This window comes from Alternaria rosae (genome assembly GCF_020736505.1).
Source record: "Alternaria rosae strain MPI-PUGE-AT-0040 chromosome Unknown BKA58scaffold_4, whole genome shotgun sequence".
Classification (NCBI taxonomy): Eukaryota; Fungi; Ascomycota; class Dothideomycetes; order Pleosporales; family Pleosporaceae; genus Alternaria; species Alternaria rosae.
The window spans coordinates 1512348-1532199 of NW_025763573.1; the positions used below are offsets into that span (position 1 = coordinate 1512348).

General features: G+C 52.8%; 6 protein-coding genes across 6 annotated transcripts; 4 read left to right on the top strand and 2 right to left on the bottom strand.

Annotated features, from left to right (window-relative positions):
• The first annotated feature begins 30 nt into the window (after nucleotides 1-30).
• BKA58DRAFT_151045 (Oxysterol-binding protein-domain-containing protein) lies at nucleotides 31-4302 on the top strand. The gene is made up of 5 exons (XM_046164783.1): nucleotides 31-218; nucleotides 297-1894; nucleotides 1943-2952; nucleotides 3000-3353; nucleotides 3401-4302. Exons 1-5 carry the CDS (start codon nucleotides 211-213, stop codon nucleotides 4211-4213), a joined length of 3783 nt encoding a protein of 1260 aa, XP_046026291.1. The 5' UTR covers nucleotides 31-210; the 3' UTR covers nucleotides 4214-4302.
• On the bottom strand, nucleotides 4247-7653 carry BKA58DRAFT_151049 (NRDE-2, necessary for RNA interference-domain-containing protein). The gene has a single exon (XM_046164784.1). It carries the CDS (start codon nucleotides 7443-7445, stop codon nucleotides 4392-4394), a length of 3054 nt encoding a protein of 1017 aa, XP_046026292.1. The 5' UTR covers nucleotides 7446-7653; the 3' UTR covers nucleotides 4247-4391.
• A 167-nt stretch (nucleotides 7654-7820) lies between these two features.
• On the top strand, nucleotides 7821-13415 carry BKA58DRAFT_336907 (uncharacterized protein). The gene is made up of 3 exons (XM_046168266.1): nucleotides 7821-8295; nucleotides 8360-12725; nucleotides 12777-13415. Exons 1-3 carry the CDS (start codon nucleotides 7919-7921, stop codon nucleotides 13332-13334), a joined length of 5301 nt encoding a protein of 1766 aa, XP_046026293.1. The 5' UTR covers nucleotides 7821-7918; the 3' UTR covers nucleotides 13335-13415.
• Nucleotides 13416-13759: 344 nt separating this feature from the next.
• BKA58DRAFT_456295 (uncharacterized protein) lies at nucleotides 13760-16066 on the top strand (the record flags this gene model as incomplete). The annotated part of the gene is made up of 3 exons (XM_046174593.1): nucleotides 13760-14053; nucleotides 14122-14539; nucleotides 14604-16066. The coding sequence occupies 3 exons, from the start codon at nucleotides 13760-13762 to the stop codon at nucleotides 16064-16066; spliced, it is 2175 nt and encodes a 724-aa protein (XP_046026294.1).
• Nucleotides 16067-16682: 616 nt separating this feature from the next.
• On the top strand, nucleotides 16683-18019 carry BKA58DRAFT_410710 (uncharacterized protein; the record flags this gene model as incomplete). The annotated part of the gene is made up of 6 exons (XM_046172241.1): nucleotides 16683-16948; nucleotides 17012-17171; nucleotides 17229-17482; nucleotides 17540-17629; nucleotides 17697-17923; nucleotides 17973-18019. 6 exons carry the CDS (start codon nucleotides 16683-16685, stop codon nucleotides 18017-18019), a joined length of 1044 nt encoding a protein of 347 aa, XP_046026295.1.
• Nucleotides 18020-18370: 351 nt separating this feature from the next.
• BKA58DRAFT_314102 (NADP-dependent oxidoreductase domain-containing protein) lies at nucleotides 18371-19725 on the bottom strand (the record flags this gene model as incomplete). The annotated part of the gene is made up of 3 exons (XM_046167455.1): nucleotides 18371-19243; nucleotides 19537-19624; nucleotides 19679-19725. 3 exons carry the CDS (start codon nucleotides 19723-19725, stop codon nucleotides 18371-18373), a joined length of 1008 nt encoding a protein of 335 aa, XP_046026296.1.
• Nucleotides 19726-19852: the final 127 nt, after the last annotated feature.

The following is a 19852-nucleotide window of genomic DNA, read 5'->3' on the forward strand; positions in this document are numbered from 1 at the left end:
CCTGGATGGCGCGCCCCTGACGGAAGCCCCCAAAGCTGTCACAAAGCCCCGCCGCGTCAGTGGTGAAATCCTACAAAGTCGCAACGACCGCACACAATCTATGTGACGTTGAATTTGGTGCTGACACTGATCGAACCGAACCCCTCATCCCTCTGCCCGTCCCCTACAGGCCCGCATATCCTTGGCCCGTCGGCCAATCATCACACAAGCATGGAAGGGTAGGTGCTCCAAGCCCGCTGGCGTCATGGCGGGGGACATGGAGATAGCCCAGAAGCACCTCTGACAGCGTATTACAGGCACAAGCGCTCCAAGTCGTCGAGCGTTAAGAACCTCCTGTCGCGTGTCACTTCCAAGCCCGACGGAGCTGCCGCTACCACAGACAGCAGCGACACTTCTCCGCCCAGCACAGCTGTCTCGGCCAACTCGCAGCCCGCGCAACCTCGACCGACAACATCAGGACATAGTCGCAGTCTGTCCAAGAAGCAGAATCCACACCTCTCGACCAGCATGTCCAATACGGGTGCCGGGCAGGACAGCCTGAGTCCCGCCTCGCCCAGCGTCCAGCAAGCGCCCAGCTCGCCCACGGGCAAGTCAACTTCCATAGAGCAGTCGGTGAAGCTGTTCAGGGTATTCGAGTCGCTTCGCAATGGCGACACCGCAGCCATATCGAGGGCTATCAGGGACCAGGCAGGGCCAACAGAGGGCGAAGAGGGTAGGTCGTCGCTGCAACTGCCCAGCGCGCGCACTGAAGGAACCTCTATCCTGCACCTAGCCATACAGTGCGCCGAGGTGCCCGTCATAGAGTTCGTCCTGTCCAACGCGACAGCCACACCAGACTCGCCCATCGATATCAATGGCCGCGACCGCGATGGCAACACCCCGCTCCACCTGGCAGCCACGTTGGGCCGCGCTCCCGTCGTCCGAATGCTGCTCGACCAGCCCGGTATCAACGACTCGGTCACCAACTACAACGGCCAGACGCCCTTGGATCTCGCCCGCACACCGGACATTTTCCAGCAGCTACAGCTCTCGCGATCCATCTTCATCGACACCAACGTAAAAAAGATACAGCATATGGTTTCCGCTGGGGATATGGACTCACTAGAGAAGATACTACAAGATGCTAGGATAAGGAGCACGTTGGACGTTAACGGCGGAGAGCTGGCGACTGACCCGGTCGTAGTGGATGCGGGCGGTACCCTCCTACACGAGGCAGCCAAGAAGAAGGACATCAAGCTGGCCCAGCTTCTGCTGCTCAACGGAGCTGACCCTTTCCGTCGTGACCGCAAAGGCAAGCTTCCTCAAGACTACACCAAAGACGACCGCACGCGCGCCATCCTGAAGCGATCACCCGCCGCCGCAGCAGCCCAGAGGGGTATTCAAGAGAAGACCATACTTGCAGGTGGTCCCCCGGGCCAAACTGCGACAGAGAGCGGAATGGGCGCAAGAGAGTCGCGTGAGATGAAGGGCTACCTCAAGAAATGGACCAACTACACAACCGGATACAAGTTGAGATGGTTCGTGCTTGAGGACGGCGTTCTCAGCTACTACAAGCACCAGGACGATATTGGGTCCGCATGCCGTGGAGCCATCAACATGCGCATAGCGAAACTGTACATGGATCCCCAAGACAAGCAGCGATTTGAAATCCAGGGCAAGTCATCAGTCAAATACCACCTCAAGGCAAACCACCAGGTCGAGGCTAAGCGATGGTACTGGGCTCTGAACAACTCAATCCAGTGGGCCAAAGATGAAGCCCGAGAAGAGGAGAAGCGGGCGAACCAAGATCAGGAGATGTTGAAGCAAGCCAAGATTGAGCAGATCAAGGGCGAAGGCGACACGTCCAGTATCGGCAGCTCCAAGATGGCACCAAGTTCGCGAAACTTGACTGCTGGTAAGTGTCACCAACTTCCTGCGATGCATGATATACTAACACGTCTAGCATCCACTCTCGGCGTCCCTCACCCGAGTCTGGACAACACATCCTCACGGACTGCGGTCAGCGTGACAGAGGACCCTGGAAGTGCCTACGAGCCTAGCATGAACGGCCAGGGTCTGGATAGAATGGTCAGCCACATGGGTACCGCTACCATAGCTGGCGACGATGAAGACGAAGACGACTACGGCGACGATACGAGCAGCCATGAGATGAAACCCCAAAGCAAGGATGCGTTCAACATCACAGCGCAATCGGCCAAGCTACAACTTGATCTTCTGACATCTGTGTCGTCGGCCCTTCAGACAGAGAGGAGTCGTACACCCGACCTGAAGATTTCTGACCCGATGATGCTGCAGGCATTTGCTTCGTACGAATCTGCTATCGGAAACCTGAAGGGGCTAATTGGCGATCTGCTTCGCATATCCAGGGATCGTGATGCCTATTGGCAGTACCGTCTAGACCGCGAGGCCAATGTGAGGCGTATGTGGGAGGAGAGTATGGCCAAGGTGGCAAAAGAGCAGGAGGAGCTCGAGAACCGGATAGGCGAGTCTGAGGAAAAGCGACGGAAGCAGAAGAAAGCTTTGCGGGAAGCCTTGGAAGATTACGAGACGACTGGCTCCAAGCTGGATGCCAAGGACGACGAGGACGACTTCGCTGACGCGCCAGAAGATGCCCAGCAACAGAAGGATATGACATCACACGTGGGACTTCCTGCTAAGAGCCAAAAGGTCAGGAGGAAGGCTACATTTGCAGACATTGCTGCCGATATCTCAGACTCTGACTCGGAAGATGACGAGGAGTTCTTCGATGCTGTCGGTGCTGGAGAGGTCGAGGTTGTTGAAATGCCTGCGGCTGCTCCCAAGGAGCCCACACAAGTGGACGTTCCGGCCTCATCAGACGATCCGTTTGAGAGGAAGCACATGGAGATTGCCACAGCGTGGGCAGGCTACGAAGACGGTCCGCGGAAGAGGCTCGCAATGGATGCCGACGACAGGCCTAAGATATCACTATGGGTGAGTTTGATGGCACAACTAGTTGTGCAGATGCTGACATCGCTCAGGGTATCCTCAAGTCCATGATTGGCAAAGACATGACCAAGATGACACTACCTGTCTCTTTCAACGAGCCCACCTCACTGCTTCAACGTGTCGCTGAAGACATGGAGTACACGGATCTTCTCGACACCGCTGCTGAACGCGACGACTCTACCGAGCGACTACTTTACGTGGCTGCCTTTGCTGCGTCAGAGTATGCTTCGACTATTGGACGTGTCGCCAAACCTTTCAATCCACTTCTCGCCGAGACCTACGAGTATGCCCGACCAGACAAGGGCTACCGTTTCTTCATCGAGCAAGTCAGTCACCACCCGCCGATTGGTGCCGCCTTTGCAGAATCCAAGAAGTGGGATTACTACGTAAGTGCTGGAAGTGTATGCTCTATGCAGTTTCTAACAATGCCCAGGGTGAATCTGCAGTAAAGTCGAAATTCTATGGCAAATCCTTCGATATTAACCCGCTCGGAACTTGGTTCCTGCGTCTCCGCCCTACTGTCAACGGTGGCAAAGAGGAGCTCTACACCTGGAAGAAGGTTACGTCCTCTGTAATTGGCATTATAACCGGTAACCCCGTTGTCGACAACTATGGTACCATGGAAATCACCAACTGGACGACGGGCGAAAAGTGTCTTATCGAGTTCAAGCCTCGTGGTTGGAAGGCTTCGTCAGCTTATCAAGTAGTGGGTAAAGTTTTCGATAAAGAGAACCGAGTCCGCTGGAGTATCGGCGGGCGATGGAACGACAAGATCTACGCGCGCTTTACGCCAGGCTTCGAAGATGCAGACGTTGAGAAGAGTGGGAAGAGTTCAAAGCACGACGACAACAAGGCCTTCCTGGTGTGGCAAGCTCACGAGCGTCCAACGGGCATACCTTTCAACCTTACTCCCTTCGTGGTAACCCTCAACGACATTCCCGACAAGCTCCGCCCTGTCGTCGCTCCAACGGACACGCGCCTTCGTCCCGATCAGCGCGCCATGGAGGACGGTGAGTACGACTTTGCGGCCGTGGAAAAGAACAGGGTCGAAGAGAAGCAGAGAGCGACTCGCAGACAGAGAGAGGCTGAAGGCAAAGAGTTCGTGCCCAGGTGGTTCCACAAGGGCAAGTGTGAGACTACTGGCGAGGAGTACTGGGTGTTTAACCATGAGTACTGGAAGGTGCGAGACAGTGTTGCCAAAGGAGAGACGACATGGCAAGATGCCGGTACGGAAGACATTTTCTAGACTTTCATTTGATCTGGGATGTCAAACTCGCTAGTAGGATAGATACGGGCGATTAATGTACATGGTTATATATTTTGTTCAAAAAAGCCTCCCCGTACAAGATGGCCATTATCAGCTTCTTCGCTCATGCTTACGCTAACACGTCTGACTATCCAATCTACTGCACCCTTCACTTCATCTATACATCCTCGGCATCCAACTCAACATAAAGCCTCAACTCCTTCTCCATCATGACCCTATACAACCTTCCCTTATCCTCCTCACCAAACACATCTCTTGCTTCCGTAAAAGCGAGCATAATATACTCCTTACACCACGGCAAATTCCTCAATCCAGCGTAAAACGTGTCTCTAACCCGTTGCTCCGCCTCCTCAACCCGCACCTCCCATCTACTCTTCTTGCCATCCCTACGCGGTCTCTTATTCGCTCGTTGTCTCGCCGACTCCTCACGTAGACACCGCATTTCAAACTCCACGTACGCTTTCCACAGTGCTGGACACCGAGATCCAGTCGTGGACTCCGTGGCGCGCTTGTACAATGCACGGATGGAATGCGTGGTCGAACCTGCAATTTCTCCCTTGAGGGTTTCGTAGTGTATGGCAAAGGCCCAGCCTGGTATACTCCTTTCTTCGGGGTTCTGCAAGGCGTTCTGGTGCATGATACCTCGTACGCGGTCGTCGACAGAGAAGCGGGCTTCGTTTGCGGCATAGAGCGCGAGGAGAATCGTGTTAGTTGGGAAGCGGGATATGAGCGGCTCAAGAGTGGAGCGGGTGAGAGAGGGTTTGACGATGGGGGCGTGGGCGGTGTGGTGGGTGAGGAGGTTGGCGATGGATTGGACGTGGAGTTCTGCGACGGCGGAGGTGGAGAGATGGTGCGATGTGAACCATGAGGTGAGATTGGCGTGGAGTTCGAGGGCTTGTGATGCGGAGTTGTTGTGGGTGAGGTAGGTTAGGAGGGCGAGGAGGGAGGTGCTTGTTATTGCTGTCGTGTAGTCGTGATGGAGTAGGGCGTGTTCGCTTTTTTGGCTGAGGGTTAGATGTGCTGTCTCAAGAAGAGTGTTGTCGGGGTGTGAGTCTTTGGCTGCGCCGGCTGGAAGGCTACCCTTTGGTGAGACGAGCCGCCATAAGGCTTCGCTGTGTTCTCCCCGTCTGAGTGCTTCCCATACCCAGTTACTGAAAAGTTCCAAACTCCAAGGTAATGAGAGCACACTGTCTCCTTTCTGCATAGACAGCGCCATTCCAAACACTTGATCTGCTTTGACAGAGTTACCTAGACGCGATTCGACTATTCCATAGGCGTTATACAAGCGCAAGCTTGACGGACGCGCTTTGAGTAATCGCTTCGCGGACTTGAACACTTCCACTGGGAAGTGTTTCGATTCGAAAGCTAGCAGATACTCTCCTATAATATCATCGCTGGAAATGTCTGAAGCTAGGAGCTTGAGCAAGCGCCTGATGAAGTCCGCGTCAAGTCTGATGCCATCTAGTGAGAAGCTTTGCTCGAATAGGAGCTCCGTGGTCATCTGGGAGTGTTTTGCTGAATAGTTCGAGAAGCGTTTGATGGTTTTTGTGAGTTGCGTAGAATCGTCGGTGTCCGGAGAAGTAGAGTGCCAATAGCGCTGCAAGAACAGATCAGACCACCAGGTACGTTGTTGTGGTGTGCGATGTGGTAAAGTCGGCAGGCCGCAGAAACACAAGAAAGCTTCAATGATCAGTATTGCTGGTGTGTCAGGCGAGATGATAGCCAGGTATGGCTCGACATCAGAGAAGAAGATTGTGTGAAATGCATCATCCTCTGCTACATCGTCTGACGTGCGACCAGGGAGTCGTAACACCGACGTAGCCTCCACTTCGCGCCTTCGAAAATCTTCGAAAACAGCATCTGATGCTTCTTTCTCGTGCGGAGACGGAGGACCTGGGGGCGGCGCATCATCTGTGTTGCTATGCTTCCATCCCTTTGCCCCAGGCTCACCGATGCGAGACACTTCGCTTTCCCAGAACTGCTTGAAAGCCTGAAGGTCTGTGTCTACTTCTGGTTGTAGCAAATGATGTTCGAGTACAGCTTGCCACACGGCGAGAGCGAGTTCCTGGTATCCTGCATCGTGTGTCATAGATGTCAAACGCAGTAGTATATGCAAGGTTTGTTCCACAGACACTTCGCTTTTGGTTGTACGAAGAGACTCGATGCATTTGAAGAAGGTCGCCCGACACTCCTCAAACTTGAAACTGGTGAAGCGTGACTGCACAAAGTCAAGATACTTCATCCATAGCTCCACGCTCTGCGGATGCTTCGCAAGCACGTCATTCCATTTGCTGGTCAGTCTGGCGCCATCCCAGGCCCTTCCTGCTTCTTCCAGCAGTCCTTTGTACAGTTTCAGCTTGCTGTCTTGATCCCCGCCGATCTTTTTCAAAGCCTCCTCATATGTGGAGATACGTATATCAGCAAGATGTGCTCTGTCAGATGCAGTCAGCTCAGCAGATGGCCTTTCGAGCTTTAGCATGGCTTCTTGGTGTTTGATCAAGTCCAGCCAGCTTTGGAGATCTCCAGGATGCTGTTTCGTCTGCCGCGCGAGCTGCGAGTTCTTGCACGTGACTTCAGTGTCGATTGTAACATCCGGGTCCGACTCATATTGCGTGTCTGGATCCACAGGCTCTGTTGACTTTGGCCCTTCGATGCCGCGGTAGTCTGTCCTAGGCTCCATCTCGGCATCTTCATCTTCACTGTCATCGCGCTTCCTCTTTGCGTTTGCAGACAATGACAGAAAGTCCTGAGAGTGATCCACATCGGGGACCTCGGCCTTCAGCAGCCGCAACGCGCGCTCACTCGACTTGTTCGCACGCTTGCTAGTCAGCAGTCGCTCTTGCCGCCTTCGTGTCGCTGGCGTCACTAGTATTTTTCGATCCGTTGAGTACTCTCTATCGATCTTTTGGTTTACAGAAAGTCCTAGTATGAAGCCATGACCGAAGCGACGGTAGGGTGGGATGTCATAACGGTGCATTGTTCCATACCGCAGTACTTCGGGATCTCCGCGTCGGTCGCTGAAGTAGGGCCTGTCTTTGCTTGACTCGTGCCCGCGAACATGTCGATTTGGCGATGGTGACCTCCCCTTGGTAGAACGTTTTTCTTTTGGCGATCGTTCGGCTTTCTCATGGTGTTGGGGTTCCTTGGGTGGCTCTGGGGCGGCCTTGGGCTTTGGCCGGAAGCTCGCAAATTTGGGGATGTTCGACGTCATTGCGTAAGGCGCGACTCCAGCAATTTTCTACTTGTAGATCAAGCTTCAGACAAATATCATAGTTGTGGTTGGTGCTTTCAGTACAGGAATATATGCGACGCGTGTAGTCACAAGTCAAGAGACTGATTGCGAATTGAGGAGTCAGACATGTTCCCTATAGAAACAGGACTGGCAGGCGTATGTCTTTTACTGCGAACACAACGAGGATGGAAGCTCAGATGTAAGACGTTCCGGAAGATGAAAGGCGCATGGCACGTGCTCGGGAGTCCGGCAGCGTGTCTGGCTCGAGCGGCCAACCGTAAAAACATTAGCGTGAAATCTTGGCTTCCCGAAATTTTGTATGCGCATCGCCGGCTTCGAGCTTTCAACCAATCCGCCACGACAAACTCTACGCTGTTCCGCTGCGTCTCATGGCTCATCGCATTACCCGAATCATACCCTAGAGCCTGTCGTGATAACGAAGACTTCCCAAAATGGCGACGGCGCTCCAGAAACAGCTCGCGACCATCGCGGCTTCGAGCACCCATCAGCTAGACCTGCGCGCGCAGAAGTCGGCGCATGGCAAATCGCTACTATTCGACTCCAAGGTCGCCGCATCGCAGTCATTCGAAACCGTCTACCTCATCTGCTATGACGGCTACAAGGACCTTTGCGCATTGGACTCGCGGTTCCTGCGCTTCTCCAAGAATCTCTTCAGCGAGCAGAGCAAGGCCGAGGACCGCACCCAGATGACCAAGGATGACAACGCCAAGTTGAACATAGTGCTCGAGGCATTCATCACACTGGTCGGACCAAGACTGCTGCTGAAGCCGGCGGAGAAGGCTCTCGAGTGGCTGGTGCGAAGATTCCGGTAGGTCGACATGCTCATAAGCCTTTGATGGCTTCTCCTAGCATAGAGGCTGACAGTAGACTAGCATCCACGAGTACAACACCGAAACTCTCGTCTTTACTTACCTGCCCTATCACAACACACCACAGTTCCTTGCGCTGCTCTCCATCTTGCCCCCACAGCCACCGCACGCCGTCCGATTCCTCTTCCCGTACATCCAGTCCCCGACCAATGTACCGCAGCGAACCATCGCATACACCGCCATCAACACCCCACAATTCTTCAAGGCATACCAATCATACGTTGCGAAGGTGGTAGAGGCGGGCCACCAGGCCTCGCACATGCTGTCTTTCTGGTCGGGAATCACGGTCGAAGCTATATATGGCATAGTGAGCAACGCAAGCACTGGAAGGAAGGATCTCCAAGCTCAGGGAACTGAGAAACTAGTACTGGAACTGCTTCCCGTTCTCAACACTTGCATGCGAGCCAAGCACGGTGCGGACACTGTTCTCGCTTGCTACGCCATTGTCATCATGATGGTGAGCCAGGCAAAGGTCGGAGACAAGGTTTTGGATGGGCTGATGGAGGCTGTCATCGTAGCATACGACGAAGCTTCCCTTCAATCGTGCCTTGGTTGTCTGGCCATCATCGCAATGGAGCGCTCCAAAGCGCAGGTTCCAGCCAAAGTATCGAGAAGATTACTCAAGGTTCCTCAGCTTGTGCAGAAGTTGACGACAGTGTCAAAACAATGCCAGGTTCAGCGACTTGTTCTAGGCTGTGCTCTTGGTGCACTCAGCGATACTTCCGACGAGAACTGCAGAGTTTTCCATGAGCTAATCGCCTCAGGCCTCCTCGGCACATCGCACATTCAGATGGTGCTATCGGCATTGGTCCAACTCCTCCGCGACAGCCCCTCGGGCTCCGAAGAGCACGGAGAATTGCTTCAAGTCGCTACTAAGATGGCTGAATCAAAAGACCTACAGATCACATTACAGGAAGCAGCAAAGCAGCACAACGTCAATCTAGAGTCTTTGGGGCTTACCGTTAGCCAAACCTTCGAAATCGAAGATATTCAGTACGAGGACTCTGACGAGGAGATGCTTGATGCAGATGAGGACACAGCCGAGAAGCCTGTCATCCAATTGCCAGAGATTACTGTAAAGAGCTTTTTCGACCCCGGATCAGAGGCCGAATTCTCGCAAGCGGCCGATGTTTTCGAGCAGGCTGTAACGACAAAGCAGACACGGCGATTCCTCGTTTCGGACGCGTTGCACCAAGAATCCGCTCTCAAGCAGCCACTCTACCTTTCGTTTCTCGCTCGCGTCTGGAGTAGCGCCCGGCCTGTCGCCATTCGCGTTGCCGCCCTCCGTGCAGCCGCATCATCGTTTGAAAAGCTCGAGGCTGCACATGTCTTGCAGAACATCCTGCCATACCTCGTACACGCCCTTGCAGATGCATCGCCACTTATCCGACGTTCAGCTGCTGCATGCGTTGGGTCACTGGCACGAAAGGCTTCCGCCAAGTCGAAAACACCAACTTGGGGCAAGTCTGATCTGTACGGAAAAGAGTCGAAGAACCTTGCAGAACTCAAACCTGAAGATGTCCTCGTGTTCGTTTCCTCAATGCTACAGCCGATCCTTGAAGAATGCGTCATGGACTCCAAGTTCGCCATTCCCGCTCTTCGCGATGTCCTGGAAGGGACACAGCTGAAGAATCATCCGAAGAATACGTTCAAGATGCAGACGAGGACTTCAATCCTTGCATTTTTCGCCAGCCACGCCAGGATTACACCAGTATTGAGGGTCCGCCTCGGCCTATTGCCAATGCTAAACATGCGTGGAAAGGTCTCTGACACCGTTCGTACAAATTCTGTGCTTCCATTGTTGACCGAATGGGCAACCTTACCGACTGTCACCGTGACCACCGGCTGTAACAGCGAAGGGCTCTCGCTTGATGAAGTGGAGCGGGCTCACATTGCCGCGACAATGTCTAGAGAGGCCATAAGTGCGAAACTGCTAGAGGACATCATCTCTGGAACCTTCAACACAGAGCGTGAAGCCTTAGTGATGGCCGCCTTTGATCGCATTCAAACCTCATGGTCATCCTTTAGATCTGAAGCTCGGCACGCGTTGGCTCAGTGTATGCTCGGCCTATCTACCAGTGAAAGTGACAACTCTTTCGATAAGCTTCGTAGAGAGCGATCCGTTGAGATTCTGCGCAACGTCGACCTCGATTCCGCGATACTGGTTACCTTCCTGGAAAGCATTCCATCTCCTACCGCGATGCCTGAAGGACCGCCCGCAGCGAAAAGGCGAAGGACAAGCAAGAGTGAGATGGCTCGAGTCGAGCTTTCATCGCAGGACGATGTTCAGCGACTGCTCCGAAAGCTCACGTTGGTGCTTGAGTTGGTTGAAGGGTCAAATCCTGGACAGCACCCAACGCTGTTCAAGAACCTTTTCGGCATCTTTGCAGAACTGCAGCCACTCAAGCAACAGTCTGGGTCAGAGCTAGTATATCTTCAGAGTATTATTCTGGGATCACTAAGCCCGATCGTAAACACATTGAAGGAGCAGGCCGACACCGCCGACCACCAATCGGCAGTACGAGCGGACCTACTTATCGACTGCATTCGACACTCCAGCAGCCCACAGGTTCAAAACAGCGCACTGCTTCTGATTTCCAATCTTGCGTCATGGGTTCCTGATCTCATTCTCCATAACCTCATGCCTATCTTCACCTTCATCGGATCTACCCTTCTTCGCCAGCATGACGACTATTCCGCTCAGGTCGTTGACAAGACTATCTCTCGCGTCGTACCTCAATTGGCCGCCTCTCTTCGCTCTAAACATAGGGACTTCATCGCCGGCGTATCCGATTTGCTGCTCAGTTTTACTGCTGCCTTTGAACACATTCCACTGCACAGAAGGATGAAGTTATTCACAGAGCTTGCTCGTACTCTAGGCCCGGAAGATTCGCTTCCGGCTATCGTGGCGCTTCTTGCCGATCGCTACCACAGCAAAGAGCAACGAAGGTTCTGTGCGGACTTGCTGCTTCACTTCGAACCTGTTCACACCCTCGTCACCTTCAAGGGATATGTCGATCTACTTACGGATGCCGTGGGACCAAAGCCCCAGGTCGCAGAAACACTTTTCAGCCTCAAAGAGAAGACGAAAGATAACAAGTTCGACCTGTCAATCCAGAGTATGCTGTCGTGTTTGACAGACCTTGCGCTTGACGATAAGGTGAAGGCACATGTTACTCGAGCGTACAGAAAGAAGGACAACCCTGAACGACCACGCAAGATCTTTGCAAACATCGTCGAGAGTACTATCCAACTGTCAAAGAAGCTAGCAACGAATCCTAAGACCTACGCCGGGTGTAGTCGCGTTCTCGCCAGTTGCCTGGACCTCCTGCCAACGACTGACCTCATCAAATCGGCACAGCTACTCCTCGCGAGCACAGACTCTCACGTGCAGGTAGCTGCCGTCAAGTCGGTGGAGCTGCGCGCGGGCACCGCCAAGCAGAACGACCGCAAATCCGTAGAGGCGCTGATCTCTTTCTTGCCCAGTGTCCAGGATCTTCTGGCACAATCATCTGATATGGATGCCAAGATGGTCTCTGTTAGCTGCATCGATCGCATCGTGGACCGCTTCGGAAAGAAGGACGTATCCGCCGTTGTATCAGTAGCCCAAGTCGTCTCCGGACCCCAATCGTTATCCAGCAGCGATGATCGCCTCCGCATCCTTTCCCTCCTCTGTCTCACGTCGGTTGTTGACGTTCTCGAGGATGAGGCCATTTCGCTCCTTCCTACCGTCTTGCCAACAGCATTCGAATATCTGTCGCATGCGATTGAAGAGGAGAAGACTGGTCTCCACAACGCTGTTTTCACCATGCTTTCGAACATTGTTGAACGACTGGGGTACATGTTCTCGCGCGACTACCTGGATACTGCTCTTCGACTGTGTCAACGCTCTGCCGCTGCCGATCTGGAACAGTCCTGCGACGAAAGCCGCAGCAGTTTCTTCCAGAGTGTGTCTGAGAATCTCGGTGCTCAGGAAGTGTTCGCTGCTATCAAGTCAACGTGGCCACACGCCGCCTCTCAAGGCTTCGATGCATCGCTTGAGCAGCTTGAGCTTTTGCGCGCGACTGTCAACACTCAGACCAAGGCTAAGCTTGTCAAGGCCAGTCAACCGCTTTTCAGTCTGCTTCTGCAGACTTTCCGACTACGTGAGACGGTCCGATCTACGACGGTCGAAGTTGATGAGGAAGAGGTCGAGCAGTTGGAGAGCACACTTACTGACTCCGTCATCGCTATGGTACTGAAGCTCAGCGATGCTACATTCCGGCCATTCTTCGTTCAGCTTGTGGATCAGGAAGGCCCACTGTCGAGCAAGCCTCAACAGGCTGTTACCTTCTATAAGTTCCTCGCTGCCTTCTTCGACAAGTTCAAGGTACGTCTCGTTCTATCAATCTAGATCAAAATTTCGCTAACACACAACTAGTCTCTCGTAACAAGCTACTCGAGCTACATCATCGAGCACGCCGCGAAGCTGCTGACTGAACTTGCCAAAGAAGACTCTGATGTTACCACACGCAGGGCTGTGCTTGATGCTCTCCAGAAGACATTCCAGCACGATCAAGACGGCTTCTGGCAAGCGCCATCTCACTTTGGAACCATTATGCCGCCCCTGTTGTCCTTGCTCAGCCTACCATCTGCATCGACGTCTACTCCGGAAGACAACACCAACAACGTCATTCCTACCATCACCGAACTCGCTGTTGCGTCCGCATCATCCATGGAGAACCATCGCGAAATGAACAGCATATTGCTGAAGAACATGAGGAGCGATGACAGAAACACCAGGCTCGCAACAGTCCTGTGTGAGCAGAGCTTGACGACGAGATTAGGAGAAGAGTGGTTGGGTCTGCTTCCTGAGATGCTGCCATTCATCAGTGAACTCATGGAAGACGACGATGAGATCGTCGAGAGGGAGTGCCAGAGGTGGAAGAATGGCATGGAGGAGATTTTGGGAGAGAGCTTGGAGGGCATGCTACAGTAGAGCAGCGATGAACGCGTTCAATGTGGATTAGAAACTTGATATATGTGAGCGAATACATGCACTATTTGCGTGTCTTTATGCGTCGCCCTGTTTCATCGATTACTTTGGTCTCGTTGCGCCTCGTCCGTCATCACATATTGCGCTATATCGTCCGTCACATGTTAATCTTAGCATTCACCACAACCACGGAAGCATATTCACTCTTCTGTCACATTCCTACCATCAATTCCGCCCCAGAAACCTACTGACGAGGCCAGTGCGGCTACCATGTGGTCTTCGCTAGGGCCTGGATGACTGGCATTCCCCTCCCGCATATAAACGACGGGTCCCTCTCCCTATACTGCACTGGATTTCACCTCGCTTTGCACATGGTGCATCGCACTTGCGAGAATACTTCATTGTTTTCCAGTAACGTTGACATCAACATGCCCACCATTCCCACTGAACTTCAAGCCAGATCGACAGCACCTATGAATCCCGCTTCAGCAATGTCGCAGTCACCCAGCAAGAAGCGCAACGCCGAAGAAGCGAACCCGATTGCCGAAAACGGTTCTGATACGGTGCAGCGCAACGACCCATCGTTGACAGACCCTATTAGCAGCAGTCTTCTTCCTAATGGGCAGACAGACGTCCAGAAGACGCCAGCAAAGCGCCGGAGGACTACTCAAGTGAAGCGCAATGCAACTCCACGGCTTGCTACGAACACCCCGAGTCGCGCTGTCAGCTTTGGTAGTATCTCAGCCCATGGCGCAGCGGATGTCGCAATGAATGATACGTCTACACAAAGCTCGATGGCACCATCGACAAATTGAGAGCTGCGAAGACTAAGCTTTACAACAGCGCTGTATCAGATGCTGAAGACGAGTACATCATGGAGGCGGAAGACGATACTGCTTCAGAAGAAGAGCTTTCTGCTTCAGAGGAAGAGGGGGATGTTGTAGAGGAAGAAGATGACGCTGTGGTGGTTGCACAACAACTACGCGCTAGAGCGACCGGTCTGAAACTACCTCATCCTTCCCATGAGCGTTTCCAGCTGATAAACGCAGTCTTCAACCCACCACCTCGCCCAGCGATTTCACCGTGGCACTACGGTTTCGCAGCGCCAACGCTACCCTATTACGATCAGTCGAGATGTCCAATAGATTGGAGTAAAGTGGTTATTGATTCAAAAGTTCCCTACGAATGCCAAAAGGCCTACGAGCTGCGTAGGCCATAGCAACAGCAGCCAGTCGCTTGGGATAAGATTGCGGCAGGACTGGAGGATATCAGTCCGGAGGGCGAACGTAAACGTTTCATGTCAGCCAATAAGGCAGTCTTTGAGCTCACAGGGGTTTACTTCGCCACGAGTCCCCTTGTATGCAGAGCTGAAGCACAACCTTCAAGGTACAAGCGAAGCGCCTGTGATACGGAGGAAAGAACCTACCACCGACCCATTGTTCTACGCCAGCGAGGCTGTTCAACTCGTTGTATCCCCGCCTGGACAAAATGGTGGCGTCAATCGCTTCGCAACGCAAGAGGTCATGGACCGACTGCCGATCAACGACCAAAACTTCCTCGAGTACTCCCTCGATAATTTCGACAGGTGGTACACTTCGGTTTTCCAGGGTCGTCGTCACAGCTTCCCTAGACGCACATACCGCCTGGAACCCTGTAACGGCAAAGGCTTCATTCACCGTGATAACGGCACACCGTCCATCGCGATGAGCGATCTGTTCGAGACATCCCGACTCTCCCAAATGATGAAGACTACGGAGGTCAGCGATATGATTCTTGACGAAGTTGTCCAGTCTTTCAAGCAAGAAATCGAGCTTGTCAACAAGCATGAAGAGGAGAAGGTTACCATGCAAGATTGCGACAACACCATCCAGTCCATGAGCTTCAAACCTGGCGACCTCAGCCTACTTTGGGAGCACACCAAGGACAATGATAAGATTCGTAGGGTAGTGCTCGAGTCATTGTTTGAGAAAGTCGATCTCCTACAAGACGATGTGGAAGAGCAAAAGCGTCATCTGAACAGGGATTTCGTGAGAGACTGGCAGTTCTACATCATTCGTCCAATGGTCAGGCCTTACGAAATTGTCCATAGGTTCACACGGGGCGGGGGAATTCTCCAAGATTTCTGCGCCCAGTACCACAATCATGGGGACCCCAAATCTGAGTGTTTCCACTCCAAACCTGAGTCCTCCAAACTTATCCCCGAGAGGGCTGATGAACCCAGGATCATCAAAGTGCGTTTCGGTGCTGTGGATTTGGAGATCGAGGATCGCGCTAGCTATGCGGGGGTCACCTTCCGCTTTGGGCGCCTAGTAAAGGATAAACCGAAGTGGGACTGGCTGCGCATACGCTCCATCGCCACATTTGTTGAGGGCCCTCTAGATCCTGATGCCAGACGCAGGCAATGGTGCCTGGAGCCGATCTACTATGAGCCGGATACCGTCGATGCCAATGGCCGGTACCCTTGCCATCTAGGTTATCAAAACCCAGATTGGACACATCCGGATCTTGACATTGAAGAGACACATGTCTACGATGAACCATGGGATAAGGTTATCAAGCGCGGAGTTCCTGCGGGCGCGACCAAGTACCGCGAGAATAAGATACCCGCTGGCAAAGACGAGCATGGTAAGATGCTTTACAAGGTGACAAAAGTCTTCTTTGAGATTGAAGACCCGTGTTGGTATCCTCCTGATGACTGGAATGCAGACATGGACTCTTGCGACCTTTGGCCCTAGGAGCTTATGGATTATCACAGGTGGCTCTGGGTTGAAGAAGGAGCGACGATCCCACGGATTGAGGTTCAGCGGTTTCGACCTTGTAAAGACGACACTCCTTATCGGCAAGAGCCTTTTGTGGATCTGAAAATTAAGTTGAGCGTTTTGGACATCTTTATCTGATGTCTCGCCTGCCGTTTTGTCAAAATCCTTTCTTGCTCGACATGAGTGTAGCCCAAATCAGTGTCGGTTTGTCCGAAAGCAGTCAACCAGAATTCTACTCTGTACCAGTAAGAGATGAATGCTACATTGACTGTGGTTACCAGTTGGACTATCAGAAGCCTGTGATGTTATTGTGCGGTAGATGCATGATTGGGCAGACCCTGGTCGCTCAATATGCGAGTGCAATTTACACCACTTCCTCGAATGGGTCAACTTCCCAGAATCCACTGTACTGGAACCTTTGGAAGGGAGTTGTCTTGGACGAAACTGTTTGGGATCCGGCACTTGTGCGCCCCACATAGCTGACTGTATACGTCCCTCCATAGACGTCCCTCCATAGATATCTCTCTGGTCTGAACAACGATCGCCCTGTTTGCTGCTCTGTAAAAGATACCTGGTCCGCCGTCCAGTCATCATGAAGAACGTGATCCTCGTAGCAGCCACGCTCACCAGTGCAGTGCTAGCTCAGAATGTCAGTCGCGGCGCCGCGATGATGCGCTTCGCATGTTCTCAACTCACCGTCGAGCGACTAGACCCCTTGGTTAACCCTGGAGTTGTTGGAAGTCCGCATACGCACCAAATTGTCGGAGGAAACAGCTTTCAGGCTGACATGAAGCCTGTGGAGTACAACCTGGTCGAGAAGAGTACTTGTACTACGTGTACTTTCAGCGAAGACTTCAGGTATGCCATGAGGGTCATCATAAGGTGCTTAGCAGTAGTAGAGTCGTAGCTGACGGAACGTAGCAACTACTGGACTGCAGCGTTGTACTACCGCGCGCCTCAGAACGGCACTTACAAACGTGTCCAGCAGTTCCCTAATCTTGGGCTGAACCAGAGAGGCGGTATGACGGTGTATTACATCCCTCCATATGATGGCTTCAGCAACGTGACTGCGTTCAAACCCGTTTGTCTCCCACCCTTGGAATTGTCTTGCTGCCCTTCAATGCTAAACTCTCACTAGGGTTTTCGTATGCTGGCCGGAAACCCTATTCTTCGTAATGCGACCGGTGAATCCCGCGGCATCTGCCATCGCTGCATTTACAAGGACTCACAGCCCTTTGGTGGCGCTCCATGTACAGGAGAAGATACGACATTCCTCCCCAACCGCATGTGCGAAGGTGGTATTCGTACACAAGTCACTTTCCCTACATGCTGGGATGGCGTCAACCTCGACTCGCCGGATCACCAGAGCCATGTCGCATATGCAGAAATCCCGTACGAGCCATATTTCCCGCCCATGGCGACATTTCCGTATACCCCCGAGCAGCAAAGGGGCAAGTGTCCAAAGGGCTATCCTGTGCCGCTTCCGCAAATCATGTATGAGGTCATGTTTGACACGACCCCGTTCAATACTCCTGAGCTGTGGGGCGAGGAGGGGACGCAGCCTTTTGTGATCAGTATGGGCGATGCGTAAGGCCTCCTCTTCCAGTTGGAACGTGCGAAAGACCGTAATCATGCTAACGACTGGCTGTAGGACCGGCCATGGTAACCACGGCGATTATATGTTTGGTTGGAAGGGCGATGCGCTGCAGCGAGCGCTGGACGCACGGTGCAGTAACGATCAATGTAGCGAGTTGGAGAGGCAGAGTGACGAAGATGCAATGAAATGCAGTATTCCGCAAACGGTGGCTGAAGACGTTGACGGGTCTGACACTTGTAAGCGCAATACTAGACACCCAAGGCACTATGCTAACTTACTGAGCAGGGCTAGAAAGCCTACCTGGCGGAGTGCAGATCAATGATGGCATGTAGAAGCCTTGTCGGCGCCGGGTCAAGTGGTTTGGTAGGTTTCGAGATTGCAGTACTACATGAAGCGACTGTGTAAAATGAACAAGAGACGCGACGCGGAGTGAGTGATGCACATACGTGATTTGATCTAACCGAGAAGAAACGAGCTCGCCGCTAGCGTGCCTGCTCAGCCTCCTTTCCCAAGGACTGCTTGTGAATCGGCGTCATCGTGCTTATGTGCTCACCGAGCAAGCATACGATGTGGTTTGACGCACTTAGTCACTTTCAACAACCCACGCTTCCCCAAATGCGTCATAGTTCGAGAAGCTCAAGTCAACATTGGTAATATTGCGGCTACCTGTAGGCTCACTTTATCTACAAGACGACCTTGTTGGGCGCCTCCTGCTCCTCTGGCTCATCGAAGATGTTGATGCTCCATCTAGGCTTGTTCGCCGTGTAGGGTACATTGTACCTTCTCCTTCCCTGGTGCTCATCCGAGAACTTGGTGATAGCCTTGATGTCCTCCTCATCCAGCTCAATCTCCTTGAAGTTCTCAGCAATGCGCGACGGAGTGACAGACTTGGGGATCACAGAGTGGCCGCCGACTTGAGACCATGCAAGAATGACCTGTGCCGGTGTGGCGCCCTTCTTCTCCGCAATTGCTTTGATCTCAGGGCGGTGGATGAGCAGTGGGATATCGAAGAAGTTGTTTCCGAAGGCGGAGTACGCGGTGATGTGGATGTTCTTCTCCTTGGCGTAAGCGACAAGCTCCTTGCTGGGGAGGATTGGGTGACGCTCGATTTGGTTGACGGCGGGCACGAGGCCAGTCTTCTCAACCAAAGCCTTCAGAGTCTGGTACGTGAAGTTGGAGACGCCAACCGAGCGGACTTTGCTCTTTGGCAGCTTGTTCATGGCCTTCCAGGTCTCGCTGTTAGGAATGGAGTTGTCAATGTTAACCTCATTGGGGTCAGAAGTCATGGGGAAAAGATCCGAGTGAGGGTTCTTTCCCGGCCCGAAGTTGACAGGCCAATGGATGAGGTACAGGTCGAGGTACTCAAGCTCAAGTTCGGCGAGAGTGTCATCGAGAGCTGCCTCTACAGTGGCAGGGTCATGTTGGGAGTTCCACAGCTTTCCCGTGATAAAAATGTCCTCACGCTTGAGACCTGGAATGTCCTTGTATGCACGCTTGATGCCCTGCGCAACTTCCTTCTGGTTTTCGTAGCTGTGATTGGTGGAACATCTCGTCAGCTTGTGTTCTGATGAATTATAGTGGGGTATGGCCATAGCTTCCAAGCTTCCATCCCCACTGAGGGGCATCCCAGTTGTACTTCCAATTACACTGACGGAAAAATGTTCAACGTCAGGTGGGAGCAAGGCCGAAGTGAGTCGAGTGAAAAAGGAATTGTGAGTATAAGCTGTAATCGCTGACATACATCTTTGCAAGATCCTATATTTGGTTGAATTAGCCATTGAATTCCGAACACTCCTGCCCAAAGAATGGAGTGAACGATTCCAGGGTCTTCAGGGTCTCGGAGACTTACCAAATGACGGTATCCGATCTTTAGTGCCTCGTAGACGCCATTGCCGACCTCACCAGGAGCGGCTTGCCAGGTGCCATATCCCAATTGACTAAAGGGATGTTAGAATGATGTATCGGCATGAGCACAGATTGGAACAGCATACGGGATCTTGTGGCCAGAGCTAAGGGTGACGGTCTTGCCTGAAGACATTCTGAGTAATACGCGATGTCCAAATGTTGGGAGTGAATAACGTAGATTGGGTGATCTGGTCAACAAAGGCGGAACCGCGCTCCTTAAGTATCGCATCTCGAGCGCTCTCGGCCATCGTGTCGGCCGG